General features: G+C 38.0%; 1 protein-coding gene across 2 annotated transcripts in view; it reads left to right on the plus strand.

The window, feature by feature from the left end:
• TMOD3 (tropomodulin 3) overlaps positions 1 to 26,110 on the plus strand; it is a 66,269-nt gene that overhangs the window by 19,004 nt on the left and 21,155 nt on the right. The window contains exons 2-4 of one of the 2 annotated variants that reach the window (XM_028506873.2): positions 6,514 to 6,706; positions 11,531 to 11,687; positions 25,817 to 25,939. In XM_028506873.2, coding sequence (XP_028362674.1) covers positions 6,581 to 6,706; positions 11,531 to 11,687; positions 25,817 to 25,939 — 406 coding nt within the window. In that variant the 5' untranslated portion in view covers positions 6,514 to 6,580. Of the gene's footprint in view, positions 1 to 6,513; positions 6,707 to 11,530; positions 11,688 to 25,814; positions 25,940 to 26,110 lie in introns of those variants that run through there. The other variant, XM_036033546.1, reaches the window with a different exon arrangement.

Consider the following 26,110-nt stretch of genomic DNA (forward strand, 5'->3'; position numbering starts at 1 on the left):
TGTCCAACCTTTTGGTGTCTCTGGGCCACACTGGAAGACAAAGAGTTGTCTCAGGCCACACGTTGAATATGCCAAACACTAACTCACACTGATCAGCAAAAGAAGAGGTTTTAAGTATATTTACAACTTTGTGTTGGTCCTCATTCATAGTTATCCTGGGCCCCATGTGGTCAGGAGGCCAACACGGGTTGTACACCCCTGGTAGGATATGGCTTTAATTTTAAAAATTATGCAAATAGAAAGCTAAATGTCTCAGTGAAATGGAATTGCTGAGAATCCATCTGAAAATTGGCAGGTCCTGGAAATCTAGTGTGAAAAATAAGGAGGACTCTAGAGATAAGTAATACTTAAAAAGGAAGTTGGTTAATGGGATGAAGAGTTTCCTGATGTTCCTGAGTGTACCCCTACTAACCAAAGTCAGGTGAAGCCGTGGCAGAGTAAACAGGAAAGCATACCATGGCAACAGCCCCTGTAGACTTTGGGGGCTATTTTAACCAAGTTTTTTGGCCTGTGAGTAGGACAAGATAGGCTGCCACAATAGTGTGAACCTAGTTATCAGGGTTGACATGACTTAAGCTTTCTGGAGCAGTGGGTCTCACAGAACACTTCTGGGCCTGGGCCACTTGGGAGTGTGTTAGAAATGCAGATCCTCAGCCCTGCTGCAGACCCCTTGGTCAGGAGAATGAGGGAGGGGCCAGGAATCTGGGTCTCAACAAGCCTCTGCAGGGATTTCTAAAACTTGAAAACTCCTACTCCAAAAAGTGAATAAGGAGGAAGAATTAAACAGTCTGAACATAACAGAATTTCAAATTTAAAAATTTTCTCCTTCCTAGCTTCCTGGCAAAACTTTTTGCTTATGTACAAACTTCTTGCGCGCACGCGCGTGTGTGTGTGTATTTTAAGTGACTGAGAATACAGTACTTAAAAAAAACCTATTCCTGTGATGTGTAAATTATCTTTGTTATTTTTTTATTTAATTGTATTTTATGTTAGCTTGGCGATCTTAAAAAGTTCCAGACACAGGATAGATTTAAAATCCTTTTCTAGCACATAGGATTCACTTCTTCATCGTTCAGAATTTGTTCCCCTTCCAGTAGACAGATGTCAGAGCACAAGCAAACAAGGGCAGGTTCTCCCTAGAGCAGAAAGCAAAGCAAAGCACTGTTTCCAGTTTCCCTTCCTGAGGAGTTTCTGAGCTTCTCCTGCTAGGAACATTTTCAGTACAGACAGATATTCCTCAACAGAGGAGGAGAGTGGAGAGGGAAGCTACTATCAAGTTAGAGAATCTGAGAATGTGAACACCCGATGAAAGAATGCTACTGTTAAGTTTTCAGTGACTTTAGATAGGATGAGCACCAGTTGTTTGCTTTGGATGGAATCTTCTGGGAAACTTTAGTGTATTACCTGGAATTTCTTGCCCCTTGGCAAAATTTCATTATCTGAAATGGCATTCTATTGCTTTGTAAACAAAAAAAAAAAATAATAAGCCAATTTCTTAAAAATTAAATAAAGAACACTTAAAAACATTTTCGTAAAAAGCTAATTAAGAGTTGGAAGAAAGTGAAAAAGTGTTTTTTTAATATATAACTGATGAAGATTAGTATCCAGAATAAAAAGAGCATCTGTTTTTTTTTTAAAGTAAACAACAATAAAAAAAAAATGGGCAACAGATTCTTCATAGAATAAGGAACACCATTAGCCAGTGAATGAACATATGAAAAGATGCTCAGCCTTATAATTCAGCAAAATGTAAACTAAAACGACAGTGAAATAAAATTTCACATTCACTAGAAAGGCCAAAAGAAAAAGAAAAACCTGTTAATGCCATCAATTACAAAGGATGAACAGCCTGAATTGTCAGGTACTGAATCTTTTAAGACTGTAGGTAGGTATAACCACTTTGAAAATAGTTTGACATTACCTAGTAAAGTAGAGTATAAGCATACCCTTTGAGTAACTTTGAGAAACTCTTGCATATGTATATCAGGAAAAGGTAATAAGATTTTTTATAGTGGAAAAATAGAAGGAAAACTACAAAAACCTCAAATATTCATGTATAACTATCAGTACTATACTAACCGAATACTATATAGAAATGAAAATGAAAGAAGTATAGCTTTAGGCATCAACTCAAAAATAAGTGAAAAAAGCAAGCCACAGAAGGATATATGATTATATAAGCCCATTTATATAAAGTGCAAAAAAAAAAAAGAGTAAAACTAAAACTGTTAAGGGTATGTACACTTGAGGCAAAACTGTAGGGGAAAACCAGAGAGTAAGTAATTCAAAATTCAGTACAATGGCTGCTATTTTTGGGTATGAAAATGCCACTGGCAAAGGGAATGTGAGGGGACTAGTACTGTTCTCTTTCTGAAGAAGGGCAGTACATGCATAAGCGTTCATTTTATTTTTTAAGCAATAGTATATAAAGATGCTCTGTGTGACAGATTTTACTTTGGGCTAAAGAATGAGCTATTAGGGTAAACTATTTTATTCTCTCCAAGGAATGTCATGTTTCTCACCTATAGAACCTGGGTGGCATGCATATATGTATACATTTCAAAATACATATAATATGTATAAAATGCTTATTTTGTGTATTTTGTATATGTGTACACAGGCCTTATTTTGGTTCACAGGCCAGTGCTCAGTCCACAGAGCCACACCAGCCAGGGCTATTTATTGCCATTTTTATTGTTCATAGTTTTGATCTTTTTTTTCTTAAGTAAGTCCCTTTAGCATTTCATATAATAATAGTTTGGTGATGGTGAACTCCTTTAGATTTTTCTTGTCTGGGAATCTCATTATCTGCCCTTCGGTTCTAAATGATGGCTTTGCTGGGTAGAGCAATCTTTGCTCTTAGATGTAGGTCCCTGCTTTTCATGACTTTGAATATTTCTCACCAGTCCCTTCTAGCCTGCAAAGATTCTTTTGCAAAATCAGCTGACCGTCTTATGGGAGCTCCCCTGTAGGTAACTAACTTCTCTTGCTGCTTTTAAGATTCTCTCTTTATCTTTAACCTTTGGTGTTTTAACTATGATGTGTCTTGGAGTGGGCCTCTTTGCAGCCATCTTGTTGGGATTCTCTGTGGCTCCTAGACTTGCATATCTATTTCCTTCACCAAATTAGGTAAGTTTTCTTTTGTTATTTTTTCAAATAGATTTCTGAATTTTTGCTCTTTCTCTCCTTCTGACACCCCTATGATGTGAATGTTGAAACACTTGAAGTTGTCCCAGAGACTGCTTACCCTTCCTTGTTATTTTGGATTCCTTCTTCTTGTTCTGATTGGTTGTTTTTGCTTGCTTATACTGCAAATCATTGATTTGACTCTTGGCTTCATCCACTCTACTGTTTCCCTGTAAACTTTTCTTAAGTAATGAATCTTTCGTTCTGATTAGGCCTTTTTATGCTGTTGAGATGCTAAATTCCTTAATCCTTATAACCAGTGTTTTGATTTCTGCATCTGATAGATTGCTTATCTCCGTTTTGTTTAACTCTTTTTCTGGGATTTTCATCAGTTCTTTCATCTGGGCCATGTTTCTTTGACTCTTAATTTTGGCAGCCTCACCGTGTTTGTTTCTGTGTATTAGGTAGAGCTGCTATGACTCCCTGTCTTGGTAGCAAGGCCTAATGTAGTAGGTGTCCTGTAGGGTCCAGTGGCACAGCCTCCCCTCTCACCCAAGCTGAATACTTGAGGTGTGCCCTTCCTGTGGGCTGAGTACACCCTGCTGTTGTAGTTGAGCCTTGATTGCTGTTGGCAGATCAGTGAGAGAGGTTTACCCAAGCCAGTCAGTTGCAAGGATTGGCTGTGACAACTTACCACCACCCTCTACCCTCTGGAGGATCAGCTGTGCAGGGGCAAGAGGATGGTGGTGCTCTGACGTGGTCTGTAGTTGTCCATTGGATGTGCAGGCTCTGGGGGTTTCTAGGTAGTGCAGGACAAGGTCAGCCCCCACCTGTGTTTTGCCTAGGACCACCCTGCCTGAGCTATAAAGGAATCTGAGATGGCTGCTCCCTGTCTTGGCTCAGAGATTTTCAGGAAAAACCAAGTTGTTAATAAGGCTGGCTGCTGCTAGTGCTGTGCCTGGGTCCACTTAGCAAGAGGTATGGGGACTCACTGAGTCTGGCTATTTCTTATTGAGAAGATTTAGGAAGTTACGAAGCATGAGCCAAGACCAGCCATTCGTATGGAAAAGTTAGTTAACGGTTTGGGTGATCCCATGAGGTGGGTGGGATCTCCAGGATGGGGCCAACAGTGTTAGCCAGGTCTCAGTTGTGATACCCGCTTGCCAGGTCTGTGGCTCTCTGGGGCTAGGGCTCAGAAAAGGGACTATTGTCACTTCCCTTCTTTCTGTGTGGGAGAAAGCTGTTTCCTGGCTCTCACCTTGGTGGTAACACTTTAATTCCTCCCTGTATGTCACTGGTGCCTTTCAAGCTGCTTACCCCGGTGCTGGAGCCAGAGGGAGTGAGTCTGAGTGATTGAGAATGCATGTGGGTTCTTTGAGAGGAACAGCTTGGGACTCCACAAGTTTCTTCCACCAACTCAGTCGCTGCTGGTTTTTGCAACCAGAAGTTGTGGGGACTTATCTTCCTGGTACTGGAACTCTGGGCTGGAGGGGGAGCCTTGTGTGGGGCTGGGACTCCTCACTCCCAAGATATCCCTCCCGAATTTTTATCCACCACTTATGGGCATGGGACCAGACTGTTTTGTGTCTCTGCTCCTCCTACCAGTCTGGATGGAAGTGGTTCCTTTAATTCCACAGTAGTCAGACTTCCATTTGACTCTATTTCTGATGTTTCTGAGTGATATTTTTTCTATATTTTTGTTGTAATTTTCTTGTGGTTGTACAAGGAGGTGAGCCATGTCTGCCTACATTGCCATCTGAAGTCCTCTCCCAGACTATTATTTTTAATTGAGAAAATACATTCTCAGGATACTTAGTAAGTTCACTATCTTAAAGTTGGAAGTACAAAGTGGAGGTTTACCAACTTAGTAATGACAACAACAATAATAAATTTTTTAAATGGAAAAATCTAGGATAACTGCCAAACCTGTGCAGTTCCAGTAGAACAGGTGAAATCAAGACCTGTCTTGAGCAGTTATTACAAGAATGCCTGAAATTCAACAGCTGCATAAGCACAATTCTGTTCACTTGCTTTTTACTGGACTCAGGTGGTTGCTAGTCATGTGATTAACTGACAGGCCCCTGTGTGAACCTTTCTTTCTTCTTAGGAGATGAAAACACAAAAGGATCCATAAAATGTTACTGTTTTGAGGAGGAAAGTATATTAATTAAAATATTAATTGGGAAAACATGGAGGGAAGGAGGTAATAAAGAAAATATATCTAAACTTTGAAGTACTGGGCATTTGCAGCCATGAAAAATTTTGCAAAATCTCTAACTCTAGGAATTATTATTTTATTTACAAAAGGAACATTTTATGAGATAAATGACCCACATGCATGGCTAGTACTTATAGAAGTACTGTACTTTTGCCTTACACTTTTTGTGGGACTTATTTTAAGTACCCTTTCCTATAGAGCAGTCCTGTGGTAACTGGAAAGACGTTGCTTACTGAGTCACCTCACAGCTCTTTGGGGGAGATCCACATAGTAAGGAAATGTGAAAGTCTTTTTCTGTAATCAGATTCTCCTGACCAACCTTGCTAATTAGTGGATGACATAGCTCAGCATGGTTTGATGGTTTTGCATATTTTTCAGAAACAGTTTTAGAATGCTGTATTTTTTCCATTAAAAGTTCCTTTAGGTCTCAGCTGGTATGGCTTTGTGGATTGAGTGCTGGCCTGTGAACCAAAAGGTCACTGGTTAGATTCCCAGTCAGAGCACATGCCTGGGTTCCAGGCCAGGTCCCCGGGGTGTGCGAGAGGCAACCAATTAGTGTATTTCTCCATACGGATGTCTGTCTCCTTTCTATCTCCCTCCCTTCCCCTCTCTCTCAACATAAGTAAATAAAATATTTTTAGAATAAAAGTTCCTTTAAATTTGTTTTAATGCACGTTTCAAGAAATGTTTTTTCCCAATGGCAAGATGTTGCTCCTCCCATAGTGAGTGCATTAGTATCCCTGCTATATTAATATTGAGTCAAAAATAATGTTCTTCTAGTAAAACAACTAGTTGTACCTTAAACTTATTGTGCTTACACAAAGTACTTTGGGAACATTCAATTGAAAGCCATTGATGGGGGGAAAATGTATTTTAGCATGAATTATAACTTCTTTCCCTCAAAACTTAGTTATCAGAAAATCTAAATTCTATCAAGTAGAATTTTAATGGGTTTTAATTTTATTCTCCCCTCCCCCTCTCTTTTCCAGTTTATTTTTGTTGTTAACTAAAGACAAAAGATAAAGGCAATGAATGATCTATAGAAAAGGATGGTGTGTGGTGCATGGTCAAAGAATGTATGACCTGTGGAAATTAAATTTCATTTAAGCTAATAATAAATGAGTGGGTAGAGATGGTATTTAAAATGTTTTTGTTTCTTCTCTCCATAGATTTAAGAAAAAGGAGAAATCACTTCTGACTTTACTGAATAGCAGTAGCTAAGTGACACTGGGCGCAATGGCATTACCATTCCGGAAGGACTTAGAAAAGTACAAGGACCTGGATGAAGATGAGCTCCTTGAGAAGCTATCAGAAACAGAACTGAAACAGCTGGAAACTGTTCTAGATGATCTTGACCCTGAGGTAGGTGCTACTAATAAAGAAAAACAAAATAATTTTTTAAACCCTTTGAAACTAAGTAGCTGCCTTTGGTCAGTTAGCTTTCCAGGGACCTTTCATCAGCACCTCTTTATTCAAATGAACTTTTTGCCTCCTCTCTAGTTCCCCACTTCTACCTCCACATCTTTGACATGACTGTTCCAAACTGCTTTCTGCAACATCCTTATTTTCAAACTTCTGAAATTTTCTCTACTGTAAGAAATAGTTTCTCTCTGGGCAGGGAAGAAGGCTTTTGGTAAAAGGCAGCAGATGATTAGTTCTTTGATGTATGCCAACTTCTGTGCCTCTTCAGAGTTTATCTGTTCCAGATGGCTACAGTGCAGTGTCTCTGGAAGGTTCTTTGTGACTTTGAATCTAACCGGTACCTTTCTGAAAGATGCTGATCAAACAATAATTTTCTAGTCATTGGTAGACCAGATCTAAATAGACTCCCACCAATACTGCAATCCATGTGAACAGGCCTGAAAAAATACATGTTTTGATTTGCAAAGTGGATATTGTTTGTCTTATAAATTACACAGGCTAAGGTAGAGACCCTTGACCCTTGAATTGTTATTCTTTGGTATGCATTGGGGGAGAGGTGAAGCAGTGAGGAAAGAACTCTAAGGTTGTGGCTATATCACCTGAAGGTAATAGTTACTAGGCTTCTTTTCTTTACTGAGTTTCTTTATGCCAATGTAAAGACATTGATTTGTAGTGCCTTTTAGGATTGAAGTAGAATTTGTTTTATAAAATTGTTCTTGTTACTACCACATTTGTTTCTTGCTGGGATGTTTTTGAATATTTATTGAGAATACAGTTCTGTTCGCAGCATTACTTGAGCACTTGGATAAGGTATCAATACCACAGATCTAATTCCTTAACCATAATTGCTATTATAAAGAAAAGTTTCCAGTACATGTAAATCTGGGGGGATACTTAGAATAACAGTGCTGGGGTGTGTTTTTGCGTGTTGTTTGTTTGTTTGTTTTTTAAGATTTTATTCATTTTTTAGAGAGGGAAGGGAAGGGAGAAAGAGAGAGAAAAACATCAATGTGCGGTTGGTGGGGGTCATGGGCTGCAACCCAGGCATGTACCTGACTGGGAATCGAACCTGTGACACTTTGGTTCGCAGCCCTCGCTCAGCCCACTGAGCTACACCAGCCAGGAACAGTGCTGTTTTGATCATGTCTCAGCATTACCTTCCATATGCAGTTCAACCTGTTAGATCTATTTGAATCAAATGGTAGGAACCAAAGAGTTTGTCTAGTCCAGGTTTTCTCAGCCTTACCACTATTGACATTTGGGACTGGATAATTCTTATTGTGGGGGCTGTCCAGTGTATTGTAGGATGTTTAGCAGCATCCCTGGCCTCTACTCACCCTCTACAAGCTAATAGCATACCCCCTCTGTTTAAAAAGCACCTGGGATTTTGTTTTAATCAGGTGTGTAGTAAAATGATAGACAGGGAGACAGCTGCCTTGCAAGAAGAGTTTATTACAATAGAATGACAATAAAAAAAGATTTTAAAAAAGAAGTGCTTTATAAAATAAAACAATTTTTTAAAAGTAAAATATTTTAAGTAGTATTTGTTTTATAAACAAGAGTTTATTACTTACAATTCCCAATAGCAAGAGCTACACTAAGCCATGCAGGGCCACATGGGGAAGCACCCAGGTTGGTCAGGAGCTAGGAATGAGCATGGCTGTGAATCTTTATTATAGTTGGTTTATAGGAAAAGTAATGGTGGGTGGAGCAGGCAGCTAGGTAGAGTTTGAGCAAGCTTAGGACTACGTGGTTTGAATAAATGCAGTGGGCTCTGGGCTACAAGACTGGATCTCTGGTTGTTCAGTACCTGGCCCTGGGTGATTCAGGGCAGGGAAATACTGGTTTGGTGTATGGGAGGTAGAGGAGGTGCTGGGGGTATGAGCTCAGGATTGGTTGGTTTTTACACAAAAGGCACCCTACTCTTAGGAATTAGCCAGCTCAGGAGGGTGCAGGCTTTTCTGGATTAGCAAGACCCCCCAAGATGTCACAGCAGTTATAAAATAAAAAACATTATGTTGTGACAACCAAAAATGTTTCCAGATGTTGCCAGTTGTCCCCTGGGGGATGAAACCACCACAGGTGGAGAAACATTGATCTAGAATTTGCCCTCGGTTTACAGATGGAAAACAAGCTAAGTGACTTGCCTCAGTTATTACAATTAGCAGAAAAACTGAGACTGGGTTCCTCACTGCCTGATTGATCACTGGCAGAGTCTAGTGGTCTGTCTGTTAAACTAAGTGAGTCCCCTTTACCTCATGTTCTATGCTGTATGTCTAAAAGCTGATGGTTTAGATTTTCTTATTTGCAGATACATGGCCTGCTTTTTGTATGGGAAGACTTGAGTTCTAATCTTTGTATATATTTTGTAAATTCCCCAACCCTAGTTGCAACTTCCCCAACCTCAAATACTGTTAGTTGAAACTAGAAGAACAGTGATGTTTACTGACAGCATGCCACTTGTTAGGTGAAGTGTTTGGAAAGAGTGCCATTAAGGACCAGGTAAGAAAAGAGAGCAAAGGCTATAAGCAGTTACTTCAGCCAGAGAAGCATCACTGTAACTTACAAAGTCTCAGAAGGTGGGTAAGAGCAAAAAGAATAAGGTTAGGTATGGTGCCTTGTTATATTTTGGAAGGCTATGTAATGTTTAGTAACAGTCATGTTAATTATATTTTTATCTTTTTAAAAAAGGAATTATCCATTAACTTAAGTATACTTCTAATAAAGCTTTTCATGGGTTTTAAGCCTCAAAAGCCAGTTAGCTATCATTTATTTTGTAGTCTAAGGTTGTATTTAAGGAGCCAGGATTCCAGCTGACATATTAAAACTCGTAAGTTTCATATGGACTTAGCAGGTGGGTGGAATAAAGCTACTCTTATCCCTACCACCATGAAATGGCAGTATATACATGAATGTCTTTTTGATGGCTAAAAGAAATAGCTTTTATTAATTTGTCTTAATGAGCAATTTTCTTTAAAAGTATTCTCAACTCTTTATTCAATAAATATTTGGGTGGGAGGGATGCGGCCTATAGATATTAGGTACTGCCCGAGGCTTAGGGATACAAGTGAGCAAAACAAATGTGGTCTTGCCCTCATGATGCAGGCTGTAGGAGTGGGGGGAGTTAGACATTAATCAAATAATCATGCCATATTGATATAAGAGCATATGATGGGAAGTTAGGAGAATCTTCCTTTGGGGGAATGGAGCTGCAGTTTGAAAAATGAGTAGCAAATAAGGATGGACAGGGCACTCTGGGGAAGACCTTGTGGTAGAAGGAAGTGTATGGCATGTGTCTGGTGGGGGGGACTGGGTCTAGTGTGGCAAGATCAGAGAGGGTGTGAGATAAGGTTAGGATAACCTTGTGGGGCGGGAGGGAGGGGTGAAGAGTATCCAGAACTGATTCTGAGGGAGCACTGGGAGGCTAATGTGATAATCCTTCCCAGTTTGGATCGTAGTTTAGACCAAAGTAATGGTATTGGAAATGGAGAAAATTAAACAGACTAGTGAGATTTTTTAGGAAGTAAAAATAGATAGCACTAATGGTTGGTTGGAAATTGATTCTTCCTGTGTAGTTTGTCTTGATTTCAAAGTCTAAGAGTAGAAATCTTGTCTTTCTTCTGTATGTTCCCATAGACAGTTTTGTGGTACAAAAGCATACTTGGTGTGGGGTTGGGAACAGACTTCCTTTGTGTTTCATCTTTGTAGGTGAGCTTTCTGTGTAATGCACACTATTACATGAGGAGAACACAAAGATGAATTGTGTGAAAACTATGATGGATCTCAGCAAATGGCCAAAGTTGTAGTGCTGTATTTTTGAGTTATAAAATGAATATTTGTTATTATCATTATGCATATAAGATCACCCTTCATAACAGCCATAAGACACAGCCTCATTGCCAATATTGAGAGGTATTGCAAAACAGGGTTGGCTCTTTGGTGTGACTTTTGGCTTCCTCCCGTTCTCAAAGCAAAGGAATACCCCAGAAATAGTGAGACAAGGCAAGGTCACCTCTTTGACTTCTGACAAGCAGAAGGATGGAGCTCACATTGTCTAGTCACCATTTACTATTCCTGGGTGGTGAAAATTCCGAGCAGAGACTACAGGAGACAACTTGAATCCATCATCTCACCCTCGTCCATGCTCGGTCACTCCCTGCACTCAGAAAGACTGTAGCCATGGGGAAGCCCGGGGATATAGCTCTCGCTGTGAGTATCTCTGGGTGCCTTGTGCACAGTGGTTGCTGCAGTACATCGTAGTGGTGATATACATGCACATACATACACATAGAGTTGAACCTTTCGTGTTGTGTTTAATCTCCTGTACTCTGCTGTGTGGTGTATGTGTTTTGATCGTAAGAAAGTCTTCACCCTAAAATAAAAGTCATTGTGAAGGACTATGATATGTATAGTCATTTAATATCCTTTTATTACTGTTATTAAGCATTAAAAAACTACTTTTTATTACTGTCCAAGGACATTTTAAAAGTAAAAGGGTGTTCTGCTAGTAGAAGAATATTATCTAAAGAAATGTATTTGTACCTATTGCAGTAATAATATAGGTGAATACCACCTAATTAAAGAAAAAAAAGAACTTTGGAACACTTTCATATTGCAGCCATAAATCCCATAAATCCTGTAGTGAAGTGTTTAATGCCTCCATCACATTCTAATCTGTAATTCTTTCCTATTTGAGTAATGTATGTAAGCATATAGCATTGGCATTCTTGGTGGCCATAATGGTTGATTCATTCTCTTTGGCAGAATGCCCTTCTGCCTGCAGGGTTCCGTCAGAAGAACCAGACCTCGAAGCCCGCCACAGGGCCGTTTGATAGAGAACACCTTCTGTCATATCTGGAGAAGGAGGCTTTGGAATATAAGGACCGGGAAGACTACGTGCCCTACACTGGAGAAAAAAAAGGTAAACACGGAATTTTGAAATTATTATTTACTAGCACTTGATTTTTCTTTTTTTAGATAGGTCTGGAGAAAATAATATTTTTAGAGGTATATCGTTGATAGCCTTAAAGAATGATGGTGTCGACTTAAATTGTTAGGTAATTTGGGCATTTTATTTACATTTTTCATCAACTTATCTAGTAAGTTCCTTGTTAATTATTTGTTAGGTTTTATTACACAGTGATTTTATATAACACTGTAGTTCTCTGTTGTGACAGATACTGAAAGTGTACTGAGGTAAAATTTTCCAGTCAACAGTATATTATAGAATGGAAATGATATCCAAGTGCTGCTCTCTTCTAAATCCTGTCTTTACAGTGGAATGCCATAAAATAATTCAGGCCCTCTTTTCAAAGACCTTTTGTAAAGGATATTCTATAGCCTTCCTTAGTAATTTATGGCTATAATTGTCAATACTTTGTAATCATTATTTTCAGAAAACTCTTCTAGTCCAGGTCCTTCCCATTGCAGATTTTGACTTTGGGTAGTTTCCGTGGAGCCTGAGTACCGCTCTGTTTTTTAAAAGTAACACTTAACATGACACAGATTAAGTTTTCCAGGTACAGGTTGGCCTGAGAAGCCAGATTCTGCTTGCACTCTTATTCAGGGTACCGCGCATGGGCGCTGAAGGGCAGTGGGAGCAGTTGTAGAGCTGAAGATCAGCTCTTTCAGGCACCGTTTTCACATCTGACTCCTTAGTGGTCTGGGCAGGAAGCATAATTAGAACAGTGCTTTCTCATAGTGAGGCATTAGCTTTGTATTTGCAAAGGATGCTCTTCTCATGAATTTGGTCACAATTCTGTCACATGGCTACCCATTAGCTGTAAGGGAAGCTGAAAATTTTGTTTTAGCATTCCAGCTTCTGTAGGAGAGGAAGACTAGTAATCAGCTTTTGAATAGGTATTCACAAGGTCTACATCAGGCCTTTTAAAAATTATTATCCCCAACCCCTCTGCTCTTTCTGTACACCCCCCTCCCCATGTCTAATTGAGAATCACTCCCTTAGCTACTTGGCATTAGTCATGGTTCTCCAGAGAAACAAAATCAAAAGGGTGTGTGTGTAAATATAAGTGTAAAGCAAGAGAAGGAGAGAGAATTATTTTAAGAAATTGGCTTATGTGATTGTGGAGGCTTAGTAAGCCTAACATCTGTAAGGATAGGCCAGTAGGCTGGAGACCTAGGGAAGAGTAGCACTTTGAGTCCAGAGACTGTCTGCAGGCAGAATTCCTTTTTGCTCAGAGATGAGTCTTTGTTCTATTAAGGCCTTTAGCTGATTGGATGAGGCCCACCACATTATAACTTTACTTGAAGTTCAATGACTTAAATGTTAATGTCATCCAAAAACACCTTCATAGAAACAATGTTTTACCATATCTGGATTATCATTTTAATTCTGTTTATATAGAACATAATTTTATGATAATAAATATTGATTACTTTTTACTACTGTGTGTGTTTCAGATGGACTCTGGGGTTATACTTAGGAAGAAAAATGGAGAAAATATTCAGAGGGAGAGATGTGAGAAAAAGAGATTGCAGGGAAAAATACGAAATTTGAGGACAAGATGAGAAAATAAGAGATGTGAAAGAATTGTATTTGTCCTAAGCTGACCCAGGAAGCTTCCCAATATACTGTTGTTTCATAACTCCGTTACCTAGGAAAGGATCTTGGAGGATTAGAGGAGGTAGAGAATTGTAGAAAATAAGAAAATGTAAGAATTGAGAAATTACAGAGGTGAGGAATGTGGGTAACAGTAAGGATATCCTTAACTATAGAGTGGTTGTTTTTGTTTCCTTCTTTCTCACTTTGGGTTTTAGTCATCTAAAACCTGAAAGATATATATGGAAGTAGTTGAAATAAAAAGCAAGTAATTTTGCATTCACAATCATTAGGGGTTTTATATATATATATATATATACACACACACACACACATTCAGTATTTTTACTGCTACTTATAGCTATACTTGTCTGTTAAATACTATTTATGGGCAACTATGATGTGGCGATTGAGACCAAGGGAATTTTTTAAGTAATGAACATTTTATTGAAGTATAACATGTTATAGAATATGCACAGAAGGATACAGATTCATGAGTTTGGTAGTGAACACACCCATGTAATCAAAAGGCATTATCGGCATCTCTAAAAGATCCCTTTATGCTTACTCCATTTTTCTTCTCTTTTTCTCTCTCTTTTTTTCTTCTTCTCAAAGGTTATCACCATTACAGCTTCTAATATGATAGATCAATTATGCCTGGTTTGAAATTCATGTAAATGAAATCATACATTTCGGCGATCTGCCTTGCCTACTTTATAAAGTTTTTTGAGAACCAAATTTGTTAAAAGGTACAGTGAAATAACTATAAAAATCCTTTACAGTGTAATCATTGTAAAAGATCATATGGTGATGTCATAACCAAACAAGAGATTTCCATTCCGTCTTAGAGGAGTTGTTCAGAACCGGAGAGATGAGTTTTGAGTTTCAGCAGTGCATCTGATTGAAGCAAATACTACCACCCTAGACTGGGTGGCGTTAAGACTTATGAAAAGTCGTGTTACAGTGCTGTAGACCTGCCGAAGAAGGAACTAAGAGATGTGAAAGAATTGCATTTGTCTTAAGTTGGCCCAGGAATCTTCCCAGTATGCTCTTGTTTTATTAACCCCATTGACTGCGTCAAATTTGTCTTCAGCGTTGGGAACTTGGGTTGCAGAACTCTCCTTTGAAATATAGCTAAGAGCCAGCTCTTATCTTCTCAAATTCATCCTAGGCACTCATCTTTAAATGAGTTAGTTTTGGTTATCATTAGTCACTAATAGTCCTTCCTTTCCTTGGGTCTTATTTCCAAGGTCTTGATCACATTCTAGAAGATCCTCAGAATAATTTATCTATATGTTATTAGCAAATATCCCAATCAAGCTAAATATGAATTCCCTCCTTAGCTCTGAAAATCCAGAAGGTTATTTTTTTAAAGATGCCTCTCCATGACCCTTTACCCTGAACACCTATGTTGACTCCCAAGTTTTTACTTTAATAGCTTATTTCACAGGACATAGACTTTCTGCTTGAGGATGCCTTCCCAGGTAGTAGAGGTTCTTCATTCCTCATAAAACAGTTGGCAAGCCTGCCTCTCTTGAGAAAACAGAAGCATTTTATTGTTTTGGTGTACTGGCTAGTTAGAATTTATAAAATGTGCCATTGGTCTCTTAACTTACCTTTCATACTAACATGACTGCTCTCAGAGTTTCAGTATTCGATGGCTGTGTTAGCTTTCTGTGCCAGGAAATGTTACAGTGATGTCACCCAGTTCCTTGAACTTCTTCCAAGTTATGTGCCAAAATCATATAAGAATCCTGTAAATTACTTTTAAAAGTCAATCAGATGAATACTCAATGCTTTTTAAAGAAAAAAATGAGAATACACTAAAAGTAGTTATCTGATTATTAAAGTCCACTTTTTCATATTCTGAGGCCAATTAAATGACTATATTTGTTATTCTTTCATCTTAAGGTACACCCTCTTTCTGGAGCTAAAATGGCATAGAACTGGCATAACAAAGGAAATCCCCATAAAACTGAAAATTGGATAGGTCAGGATTTTTTCATTTTGACCACAAACAAAAACTATATACTGTATTTTTGCTGTGTATAATGTGTACTTTTTGCCCAAATTTTTAGGGAAAAATAAGGATGCACATTATACATGGGTACTACTAATTTCATATCTATATAAATGTTTTTAATTGTTTTATTTATGCTTATGCATTAAAACTGTAACTAGAAAATAATAACGATATCTGTATGCAAAATATGGATAGTACAATAATGGAATATAATCATCAGTTTTGTTTCTAAATTTAAATAAATAATTGAATTAAAATTTTAAAATGAAAGATTTTTTTTGAAAATTTGGTCCACAAATGTGGGGTGTGCTTTATACACAGCAAAATGTAGTACTTGTACCAGATTTTGTCTTTCTAGATCATCTCGAAATGTTTTTAAAAGACATGCTACACTAACAAGGACACTTGAGTGCTGTTACATTAGATAAATTAGTAATTTCATTTTGTGATTTGTGAAAGAATTGTTTATAATTGTATATTTTACAGAATTGAAAGTGAATGTCAACTTCTAAGAAGGAGAGATTAATCTTAATTAAGTGAAGTTCAAGGCATTATGTATCAAAACACTCATGTATTTTGCCATGTATAATGTACACTTTTGCCCAAATTTTTTAGGGAAAATAAGGATGCACATTATACATGGGTATAATGAACACATACCATGAGTATAATAATCCCATATATATGTGCACAAAAACATGGGTGCACATTATACACAGCAAAATATGGTAAGACCTTGTTTTATGGGAAGCTTTCCCTGGATAACCATACCCACTCTGGATATTCTTTTCCCTTCAACATGTCTGTATGTAATTCATATACCATAGAATATGGCCTTTAATTGTTCCAGAATCATATACTGTGGGGCTCTGTTATTAGGATTTTTAAAAATTTTTAACTTAGGGTTGTTATGTGCTCTGGATGAATGTCCATTTTGTTATTATGATATTACCTTCTCTATCCCTGGTAATACTCTTTACTCTGAAATCTACATTGTCTGATATTAATATATTACCTAACCTTTCTTTCTTTTGATTAGTGTTAGCATAGTATTGCATATCTTCTTTGTCTCATCAGTTCTTTGTTCCTTTTCCTTTTATTATATATATCATGTCTCTACTTAACTTTTCGAACACATGAAATATAATAACTTTTAATACCCCTGCTTGCTAATTTTATCATCTGTCATTGCTAAGTCAGTTTTGATAGATTGATTTTTTTCTTGTGAATCAAATTTTCCTGCTTCTTTGCATGCTGATAAATTTTATTGGATACCACACATGAATTATAACTTGTTGGGTGCTGAATATTTTGGTTTTCCCATGCATATTCTTGAGCATCATTGTGGAAAACAGTTTGGTGATCCTTTAGGGTCTTGCTTATAAGATTTCATAGGCAAGACTAGAGCAGTATTCAGTCTAGGGCTCATGTTTTTTTCTGATGCTGAGGCAAGACCCTTCTGAGTTTTCAACCCAGTGTCCTGTCAGTTATGAGGTTTTCCAGTTTGGCTGGTTCTGTTCCCAGCCTTGCCTGAGCCCAGGCACTATTATCTCTAATATTTGCTTCCCCCCCTTTCCACCCCCAATCAGTACTCTGCTGAATACTAAGAGGTAGCCCTCGGCAGATCTGCAGAGCTCTCTCTGCCTAGCTCTCCCCGTCTGGTACTCTGTCCTGCAAATGCTGGCTCCCTTTGGTCTTTCTAGACCCCAGCTCTGTCTCTCAGTTGCAGAGCTCCCCAGACTCTGCCTGCATTCCTGTTCCTGGGCCACCGTAAACTGGGTGATGATAGGGCTCACTTTATTTCTTACCTCTTGGGGATCACTGTCCTTGGTTGCCTGGTGATCAGTGTCTTAATAATGTTCACATATGTTGTCCATTTTTGGGTTAAGTCCCTAATCTGCATCTCGGCCAGAAGTCATCTCCAGAATCATCTACTATAAATAGTCTGTATCCCCAACTAGATTATAGATCCCCAAAGGGAAGGATCTCTTATTTAATCCTTATGGTGTTTTTCTAGTTCATTCTCTAGTATACACAAACTCTGTAAACATTTGTGGAATATTTACTGATGATCATATTGCAGTATTGAGCAGGTGTTGTATGTGTCATTGGGCCAACAAATGCCTTTCCAGGATCCTCCCCCTCATCCTTTAGTTTGGTTAATTTGACGTTTGTGTGCTTCTTGACAAAAGGTATATCCCAAGGCCCACTGTGGCGATTATAGTGGCCTACTTGCCTTAAATCTTACCTGGAACAGGGTAGCTTATAAATATACAAACCTCAAAATTAGGGCCTTTCTCCTCTGTAAGGATGAAATAGCAAAGAGCCATCTCTGTTTTTAGTTTTTATACTTTAGGTACTCAGCAAGGATGGGAGCTATGACTTAAGATATTCTTAACATTGTGATAGCTATAACTTGAAATCAGAGCAAAAGCGATAACTAGTGAAGAAAAGTCCTGGCAATAAAATTAGTACAGTTCGTAATATCTCTTACTGATTTGGGAACAAAGATTAGGATCTTGGCAAGATATTCCTTTCCCCCTCCCCTCTTGGCACAGACATGGGTTTGGATAAATGCCATACATTTCAGTTATTAGTATATGAATTCTTATCTCGGTTCCTTCTGTTTCCTTAGCTGCCATTTTATAGTTGCAGAAACATTTCTGAACTATTTTAACATTTTTAGCAACCAAGAGTCATAGCCCTGTTTTTGTTTGTCTTGTTTCCTTGGTGGGGCGGAACATGTCATTCATATTTGTCAGAGATTTTTTCTGATCTAGTCACTGTTTATTTTCATACTTTGCAGCAATGTAAAGAACCATAATTTCAGTATAAAAAAAAAAAAAAACAATGTTAGCCCTGGCTGGTGTGGCTCAGTGGATTTAAGTGCTGGCCTGCAAGCTGAAAGGTCACAGGTTGGGTTCCCATTGGGGCGTGTGCGTGGCTTGCAGGCCAGTGTTTATCTTCCTCTCTGTCCCCCTCCCTTCTTCTCTCTCTAAAAATAAGTAAATAAAATCTTTTTAAAAAATTCCAGTGTTAGACTTTGCTATCTTGAATAAGGAAATTAAAATCATTTAAATAGTATGTTGTCTGCTGAAGAATAAAAGTATTTTCTCAGACATTGTGTTATTTTCAAATAAATACAAATATAATAGTTATAAGTTAGGGGGGGTTGACCATATTTCAAGGAGAGGAAAAGTAAAATTAGATCAATACAGGATAACTCATCCTAATCTTTTCTTTAAGGTTTTATTTATTTTATTTTTTTAGAGAAGGGAAGGGAAAGACAGAAAGAGAAAGAAACATCAAATGTGTGGTTGCCTCCTGAACGCCCCAGTGGGGACCCAGCCCACAACCCAGGCATGTGCCCTAGCCTGGGAATCAAACCAGTGACCCTTTGATTCAGAGGCTGGCCCTTAACCATCGAGCCACACCCAGGGCTCATCCTAATCTTTTTCAGAGCTATTATACAAATAAGTGCTTATCAACTGAGTAGGTAAGAATTAGAACCATAAAAGAACTTTTTCAAGAATATCCATGCCTAGCCAGTCCTCACTCTCTGAATTTAAGAACTGCTATTATAGATACTTAGTAGTGTCTGATTTTCAGTCCTCCTGGGTTGCTGGTTTGTTTTGGAACAATCTCTCTCTCTCTCTCCCTCTCCCTCTCCCCCCCCCCCTTCACACACACACACAAAATTCCAGGGGAAATAACAATAAAGAATTAATATGTGTCTATTATGTTTACTATATACCAGTTCCCTTATATATGTTGTCATTTTATCACCATGAAATTGAGATTTCTGTAAGTAATAATCCATAATTTGAAAAATCACATAAGAAGCAAGATGATCTTAATGAAATGGAATACCAATAAGTGTGTTAATAGATGGTTTTGGATAAAAAACAGTATCAGATTTGCCCATTTTCCTACCCTCTGCAGAAACACAGGCACACTGTATATGATACTTCCACGTCCAATAAGAAGCCCCACATTTCACATGTCCCACAAGACCCTGAGAGCAGAAATCAAATTAACCATTAGGAAGGAGGATCTATTCATCAATGTTTCATAGTAATTAAGATTTTTAACTTAAACCTAATTAATATAAGACTGATTTAAATGAACACGTTTAGAAAGGTATTTTCTGTTACACAGATTCAATCCAACAGTTTGCTAATTATGTCTTTCCCAGGAAAACTTCTGGTTTTGACCAAGAAACACAAAGACGCTGTCTGGCTGAATGTTGTCTCAGAGAATTATCTTTTTATTTTTTCTTTGCATTTTAGGGGTCCAAACACAAATTTACTTAGGATGACCAAACCCATGTTTAATACATTGGCTCCATGGTGGTGTTTCCTTTTTTTTTTTTAACATCGTTATTAAAATGCAATCCACACCATAAAATGTATCCCTTTAAAGTGTACAGTTCAGCGGTGTTTCGTACATCCTTAGAGTTGTGCACCTATCATCACAGTCTTCAATTTAGAACATTTTTCTCATTCCAAAAAGAAACCCTGTACCCATTAGCAGTTAACCTCCATTCCTCACTCTAATCTCTAACTGTAAGAAATCACTAGTCTCCTTTTGTCGCTATAAATTCACCTACCCTGGACATTTCACATAAATGGAATCATATAGTAGGTATTCATGATTGACTTCTTTCACTTGGCATGTTTGGAGTTTCATCCATGTTATAGCATGTATCAATGCTTCATACCTTTTTATGGATGAATGTTATTGTATGGATATTTCACATTCTGTCTTTTGTCAGTGATGGGCATTTAGACTGTTGATTCATTTTAACTATTATGAATAATGCTGCTATGAACATTTGTGCACGAGTTGTTGTGTAGACATGTTTTTATTTCTTGGGTATATATCTACAAGTGGCATTACTGGATCACATGGTAACTATGTTTAACAATTTAGAGAACTGCCTAAGTGTTTTCCGCAGTGGCTGCACCATTTTATATTCCCACCAGCAGTGTATTAGGGTGCCAGTTTTTCCACATCCACACCAGCTCTTGTCTGTCTTTTTGATTAGGGCTATTTTAGTAGGTGTGAAGTGATAGTGTGTTGTGGTTTTGTTTTTCGTTTCCCTGAGAACTAATGATATTGAGCATTTTTTATGTGCTGTCAGACAGCTGAATCTTTGGATAAATGTTTCTTCAATTCCTTTGCCTATTTTAAAATTGGTTTGTCTTTTTATTATTGATTTGCATCAGTCAATCAATACTTATTATCAATAAACATTTTTATATATTCTAGATATGTTACTTATGAGGTATATGATTTGAAAAAATTTTCTCCCATTTTGTAGGTTGTTTCTTCACTTTTTCTTTTTAAGATTTATTTATTTATTTTTAGACAGAGGGGGAGGGAGGGAGAAAAAAGAGAAACACGCATGTGTAGTTGCCTCTCTAGTGCCCCCCTCCTGGGGACCTGGCCCACAACCCAGGCATGTACTCTGACTGGGGATCAAACCTGCAACCCTTTGGTTTACAGGCTGGTGCTCAATCCACTGAGCCACGCCAGCCGGGGTATTTCTTCACTCTTGATGGTAATATTTGTTCCACAAAAGTTTTTCATTTCTATATAGTCCAGTTTATCTACTTTTTCTTTCATTGCTTGTGCTTTTATTGTTAAATCTAAAAAACTATTGCCTAACTCAAGGTTATGGAGATTTATTCTTGCATTATTTTCTAAAAGTGTTATAGTTGAAACTTTTAAATTTAGGTCTGTAATCAATTTTGAATTAAAGTTTTGTATGGTGTGAGATACAGGGATCCAGCTTCATTGTTTTACATGTAGCTACCCAGTTGTTCCAGCACCATTTGTTGAAAAGACGATTCTTTCTCAATTGAATTGTGTTGGTACCCTTGTAGAAATTCAGTTGACCTTAAATATAACAGTTTGTTCTGGGCTCTTGATTCTTTTTCATTGATCTAAATGTCTTTCCTTGTGCACCATACACTGTCTTGATTACAGTAGCTTTATTAAGTTTTGGAATTGAGAAGTGTGAGTTCTTCAACTTTGTTCTTTTTCAAGATGATTTGGCCATTCTTGGTACCTTGGGTTTCCACGTGAATTATTCATCACCTTACCACTTTATGCAGATAATCAGCTAAGATATGTTAAGGGTTTGTTCAAGTCTATCAGTCAATTTTGAGAGAGCCTCTTAGTGTAAGGTTTTCTTAGACCCCACCGAGGAAATAAACAGCCAATTAGCCATGGAAACAGGCAGATGAGCTTTATTTTGGAAGTTTGTGCTCCCTGGCGACGTTTTCCCCACCTAGAGAAGGGGCTAAGAAAAGACCACGCAAAGGGTGGGAGTTTTATATGGCTGGACTTGGAGCGGGAGCCAAGGATTGGTTCTTGGTGAACAAAGAAGCAACTTAGCATTGGTGGCTCCTGGTCTGATGTCAGTCACCTCTTCTGGGTCAGAGTTCAGTCACCATATTACTTGTAGTCCAAACGGTGGCCATATTTGTGGTCCAAAATGCTAATTGTAACTAAATTCCCACTTGTCCTACCTAGCCCATTCTGACACTTAGATTTTGTATTCTTAGTGCTAAACTTAAGTTCTACCTATTTTATCCTTTCTTACAAAAGTAATTATCTTTATTTTTAATTTTTATAATTGGATTTTATATGTACACATTAAAGATAATTCTTATACTGTATTAGTGTTAAACTAACCATGAAGAAATATGAAGTTATTACTTTTTTGTACTGTTACAAGTATAGCATTGTGTATAGGCTAACTACCTCCACAACACAAATCTCTGTGCAGAGAAAATATCATAGAGGAAGGCCAGGAGAGCCCTTTTGGAGCTGTATTAAAAAAGAGAATGAAATTCTTTATTGCGGGACAGTTTTCATAAGCCCTTAGAAATTTTGTTTTGATGTTTTTTTCTGATGAGATTTATTTTGTAAGTATTAGCAAAAGTTTATGTATGAAGAAAAATTAGATATGAATAATAACTCCATGGAATATGGGTGAGGATTACAAAAATAAATATTTTAGATTTTTATAATGCTTTAGATTCCACTGGTCCCTAGAGTAAGACACAGACAGCTATTGGATAGTCCGTGTGGTTTTGTTTAGTAAGCAAATGACATGATCCAGTGGTACTTGACCTTTGCTGCTGCGCGTAAGAGTCCCTAGAGCACTTGTGAAAATTCAGGCATCCCTTACAGCACACCAGACCAATTAAATCAGGATCTCTGGGGCTGGGACTTGGCCATCAGAACTTTTTAAGTTCCCTGGATGAATCTAACATCCAGCCACCACTGGAACCACTGCCGCAGATGTCCAAAGATGCACAAGAGATTACACGCAGGAAAATGTATTTATCCTGAAATGGCAGTTTAAGGTCTGCCATCTGATTTATTTGCCACTAATAATATCAGCCACTGTGAAAAGTACTTTGGAATTATCAAGGTATAATGATTTGAATTTGCCTTTGTGAACCAATAATAAGGATTTATAATCACCAGAACTCTAAAATTTTGCGCTGAGAAGATCATTTCTGCATACCACCATGTAGACAGGCATTTGTTTGAGGGGGAAAGTCCACTGCTAAAGAGCTTTAAGTTTGAACCCTGACCCAGTGTGGCTCAGTGGATTGTACATCATTCTGCAGACCAAAAGGTCACTAGTTTGATTCCCAGTCAAGGTTGTGGGCCAGGTCCCTGGTTAAGGGCATGTGAGAGACAACCAGTGGAGGCTTCCTTCCCTCTCTTTCTCCCTCCCTTCCCTCTCTCTAAAAATTTTTTTTAAAAAGTAAAGTTTTAAAGCCATCAATTTATTGAAAGAAGCATTGGGTTAAGAGTTTGAGAATTTGTGTTCTAGTGTTTGCTCTGCTGTGTAACTTTAAACTTTAAATTATACTTTATAAAAGCAGTAGTGGAACTGGAAGTGACCACTAAATTATTTACTCAACAAATTGGATTGCCTACTGTGTGCTCAGGTGATAGTTGCACAACTCTTAAGAACATTGAAAAACTCCCCAAAACAGAAGACAGACAAAATACAGAATGTGTAAGTATAGCTATAGCAAAATGTTCAGGGAATTAAGGGAGCACAGAACTGTAGTTCATCAGGTTCGATATTGAGACAAGGGTATTCCTTCACAGGTCCCTTCTTCCCTACTAGCAGAATTCATCTCTGAAATACACTGAAAATGCCAGATGCTTACTTTCTTAGTCATCCTTACAACTGGGGCTTGGTTGTGTGACCCAGACCTGTTTTGTAACACTAGGGGAGAAACCTATCAGACAGTTTTCTTTATAGAGTTGACAATTGAGAAAATGCCCGCCCTTCCTTCCTTCCTTCCTTCCTTCCTTCCTTCCTTCCTTCCTTCCTTCCTTCCTTCCTCCCTCCCTCCCTCCCTTCCTCCCCCCCTCCCTCCCTCCCTCCCTTCTTCCCTTCCTCCCTCCCTCCCTTCCTTCCTTCCTCCCTCTCTCCCTCCCTTCCTTCCTTCCTTCCTCCCTCCCTCCCTTCCTTCCTTCCTTCCTTTTTTCCTTTCTTCCTTCCTGTCCTAACCTTGTTGCGTGAGGACCTGCATGCAACAGGTCCTTACTTAGCATAACAAAGCTTATCTTGAGACTGATGGGCTATGAACAAAGGCATTGTAGCCAAAAAGAAAAATGAACAGAGCCTGGATCTTTAATGTCAACATTGAGCTGCTGAGCAGCCACATACCTGGGGACCTACTAAGTGAGATAAAAATACTTATGGTTTGAACCCTTGCTCCTTTAATAGTAGTCTGTGGATTAGCAGTATCTGCATCACCTGGGAGGTTGATTAGACCTGCAGCATCTCAGCGTTCACCTCAGACCTGCCTTAATAAGATCCCTAAGGGAATGAGATGCACAGTAAAGCTTGAGAATCAACAGTTTAAACACTTTTAATTGGGTATTTTGTTATGTGTAGTTAAAAACATCCCAGATGAAAGAAGGTGAAGGGATTAGTCCAAAATATCTATGCATGACCCACAGACACAGACAAGCCGTGTGGTGATGGCCAGAGGGAAGAGGGTTAGGGCCTGGGTGGAGGTCGGCAAAGGGTGGAAGAATGGGGACATCTGTAATAGTCTCAACAACAAAAATAAAGTTTTTGAAAAGTCCTTATTAATAGGAATACATTATAGATTGACCAAATGCCATTTTTTAAATAAGAAAATCCTTGATCAGAAAGACTTTTGATTCAGATGTAGAAAGCTGCAAAAGACTTGTTATTCTCACGTTAACAACCAGAACAAGCAGTTTACTCATGTTTGTTTTTAAAAAAAAAACCTATCCGAGAACTTGAGGACACAAATCTAAATAATTCCAGAAAGTGACAAGCCCTTCATAAGAGGTATGAAGAGATGAGGAATTTTTTTAAGAGCCAAATAGAAATGCTAAAAATAAAAAATATAATATCAGAAATTAAGATCCTTTAGATGGGTTTAACAAAAAATACCTGGCCAGCCTTGGCCAGATTCCTGGGAGCAGTTTATATTGTTTGGATCATGGAAGGGTTCCTTGTTTACACTGATACTTACCTTGAACAAGAAGTATGCAGCTCACCACACTAATTACGAGCCCACAAACACTCCTTTTGATAGAGCACTGCGTAGATCCATCAGGCCACATATTCTCACCTGTTTCCCTGGTAGGTTCCTGATAGAGAACAAAATAACTGGCACTTCTGTGAATCCATACATAGGCCTTTCTGTATAGTTGAGTTAGAATTGTCACCTGTCTTGGGAGAGAAACTAGAGGCAACCTGGGTAATGGAGTCCCTCCCGTGTGTGAGTGCCTCTTGTTTGTTCAGCTTGTGCTGCAGCTTTATCATCATCATTTACTATTCTCTTAATATTTTTAACCTTGCATTGAACGTATAGTAATAGAATACTGATTTTCACATAATAAATACTCTCGGTTTCTAGAATAACTAGTTTCTTAATAGGTAACCTTGTTAGTATCCATCAAGCCATAGGAACAATGATGAAAAGTTTCAGACAACCACTCAGGACATGCAGGAATTTCTTTGCAATTAGAACCTGAATCTCTGGAATACTTCTGCCATCCCCCAAGGGACTGGAACAATTTGTTGCTTAAGAATAAGAAAGTAAATTTTCTTTTAATCTTTTTAAAGGTTTATAGATTTTTATGTTTATTCCTTTATTAATTATCTTTTGATTCCGTAAAGTAACTCACTCATAATTACTCCAAAAAGAGCCTATTTATACTTTTACAAAATGGGAAAGTTTTTTAGGTTTTTTTCCTCCAACTTTTATGGTATTACCCTGGAAACATAAATGTATATTGAAGATGAAACTAACTTATTGTAGATGTTAATCTTAACTTTTTATTTTAGATTCAGTTGCACATACTTTTAATAATTTTTGTTAGAAGAGTGAAATGCTAATGAGTTTATAGCAGTAATAAATTAACAGACCACTTTATTTTACAGGGAAAAGATTTATCCCTAAACAGAAGCCTATACAGACTCTTACAGAAGAAAAAGTATCTCTTGATCCAGAATTAGAAGAAGCTTTGACAACTGCTTCTGATACAGAACTGTGTGACCTCGCAGGTATCTCCTAAAACACATTGATTTGTGAGTGGGTGTGGAGGGGAGGGGAATACCAGCACACACCTGTATACACCCGTATACATTATGCAAATGCTTCCTTAGCCCAGCAAAGTGCTGTTGGATCAGTGACCACATATTTGGCTTTATTTCTTATACTCTAAATCTGAAATA

This window comes from Phyllostomus discolor, chromosome 1 (assembly GCF_004126475.2).
Source record: "Phyllostomus discolor isolate MPI-MPIP mPhyDis1 chromosome 1, mPhyDis1.pri.v3, whole genome shotgun sequence".
Lineage (NCBI taxonomy): Eukaryota > Metazoa > Chordata > Mammalia > Chiroptera > Phyllostomidae > Phyllostomus > Phyllostomus discolor.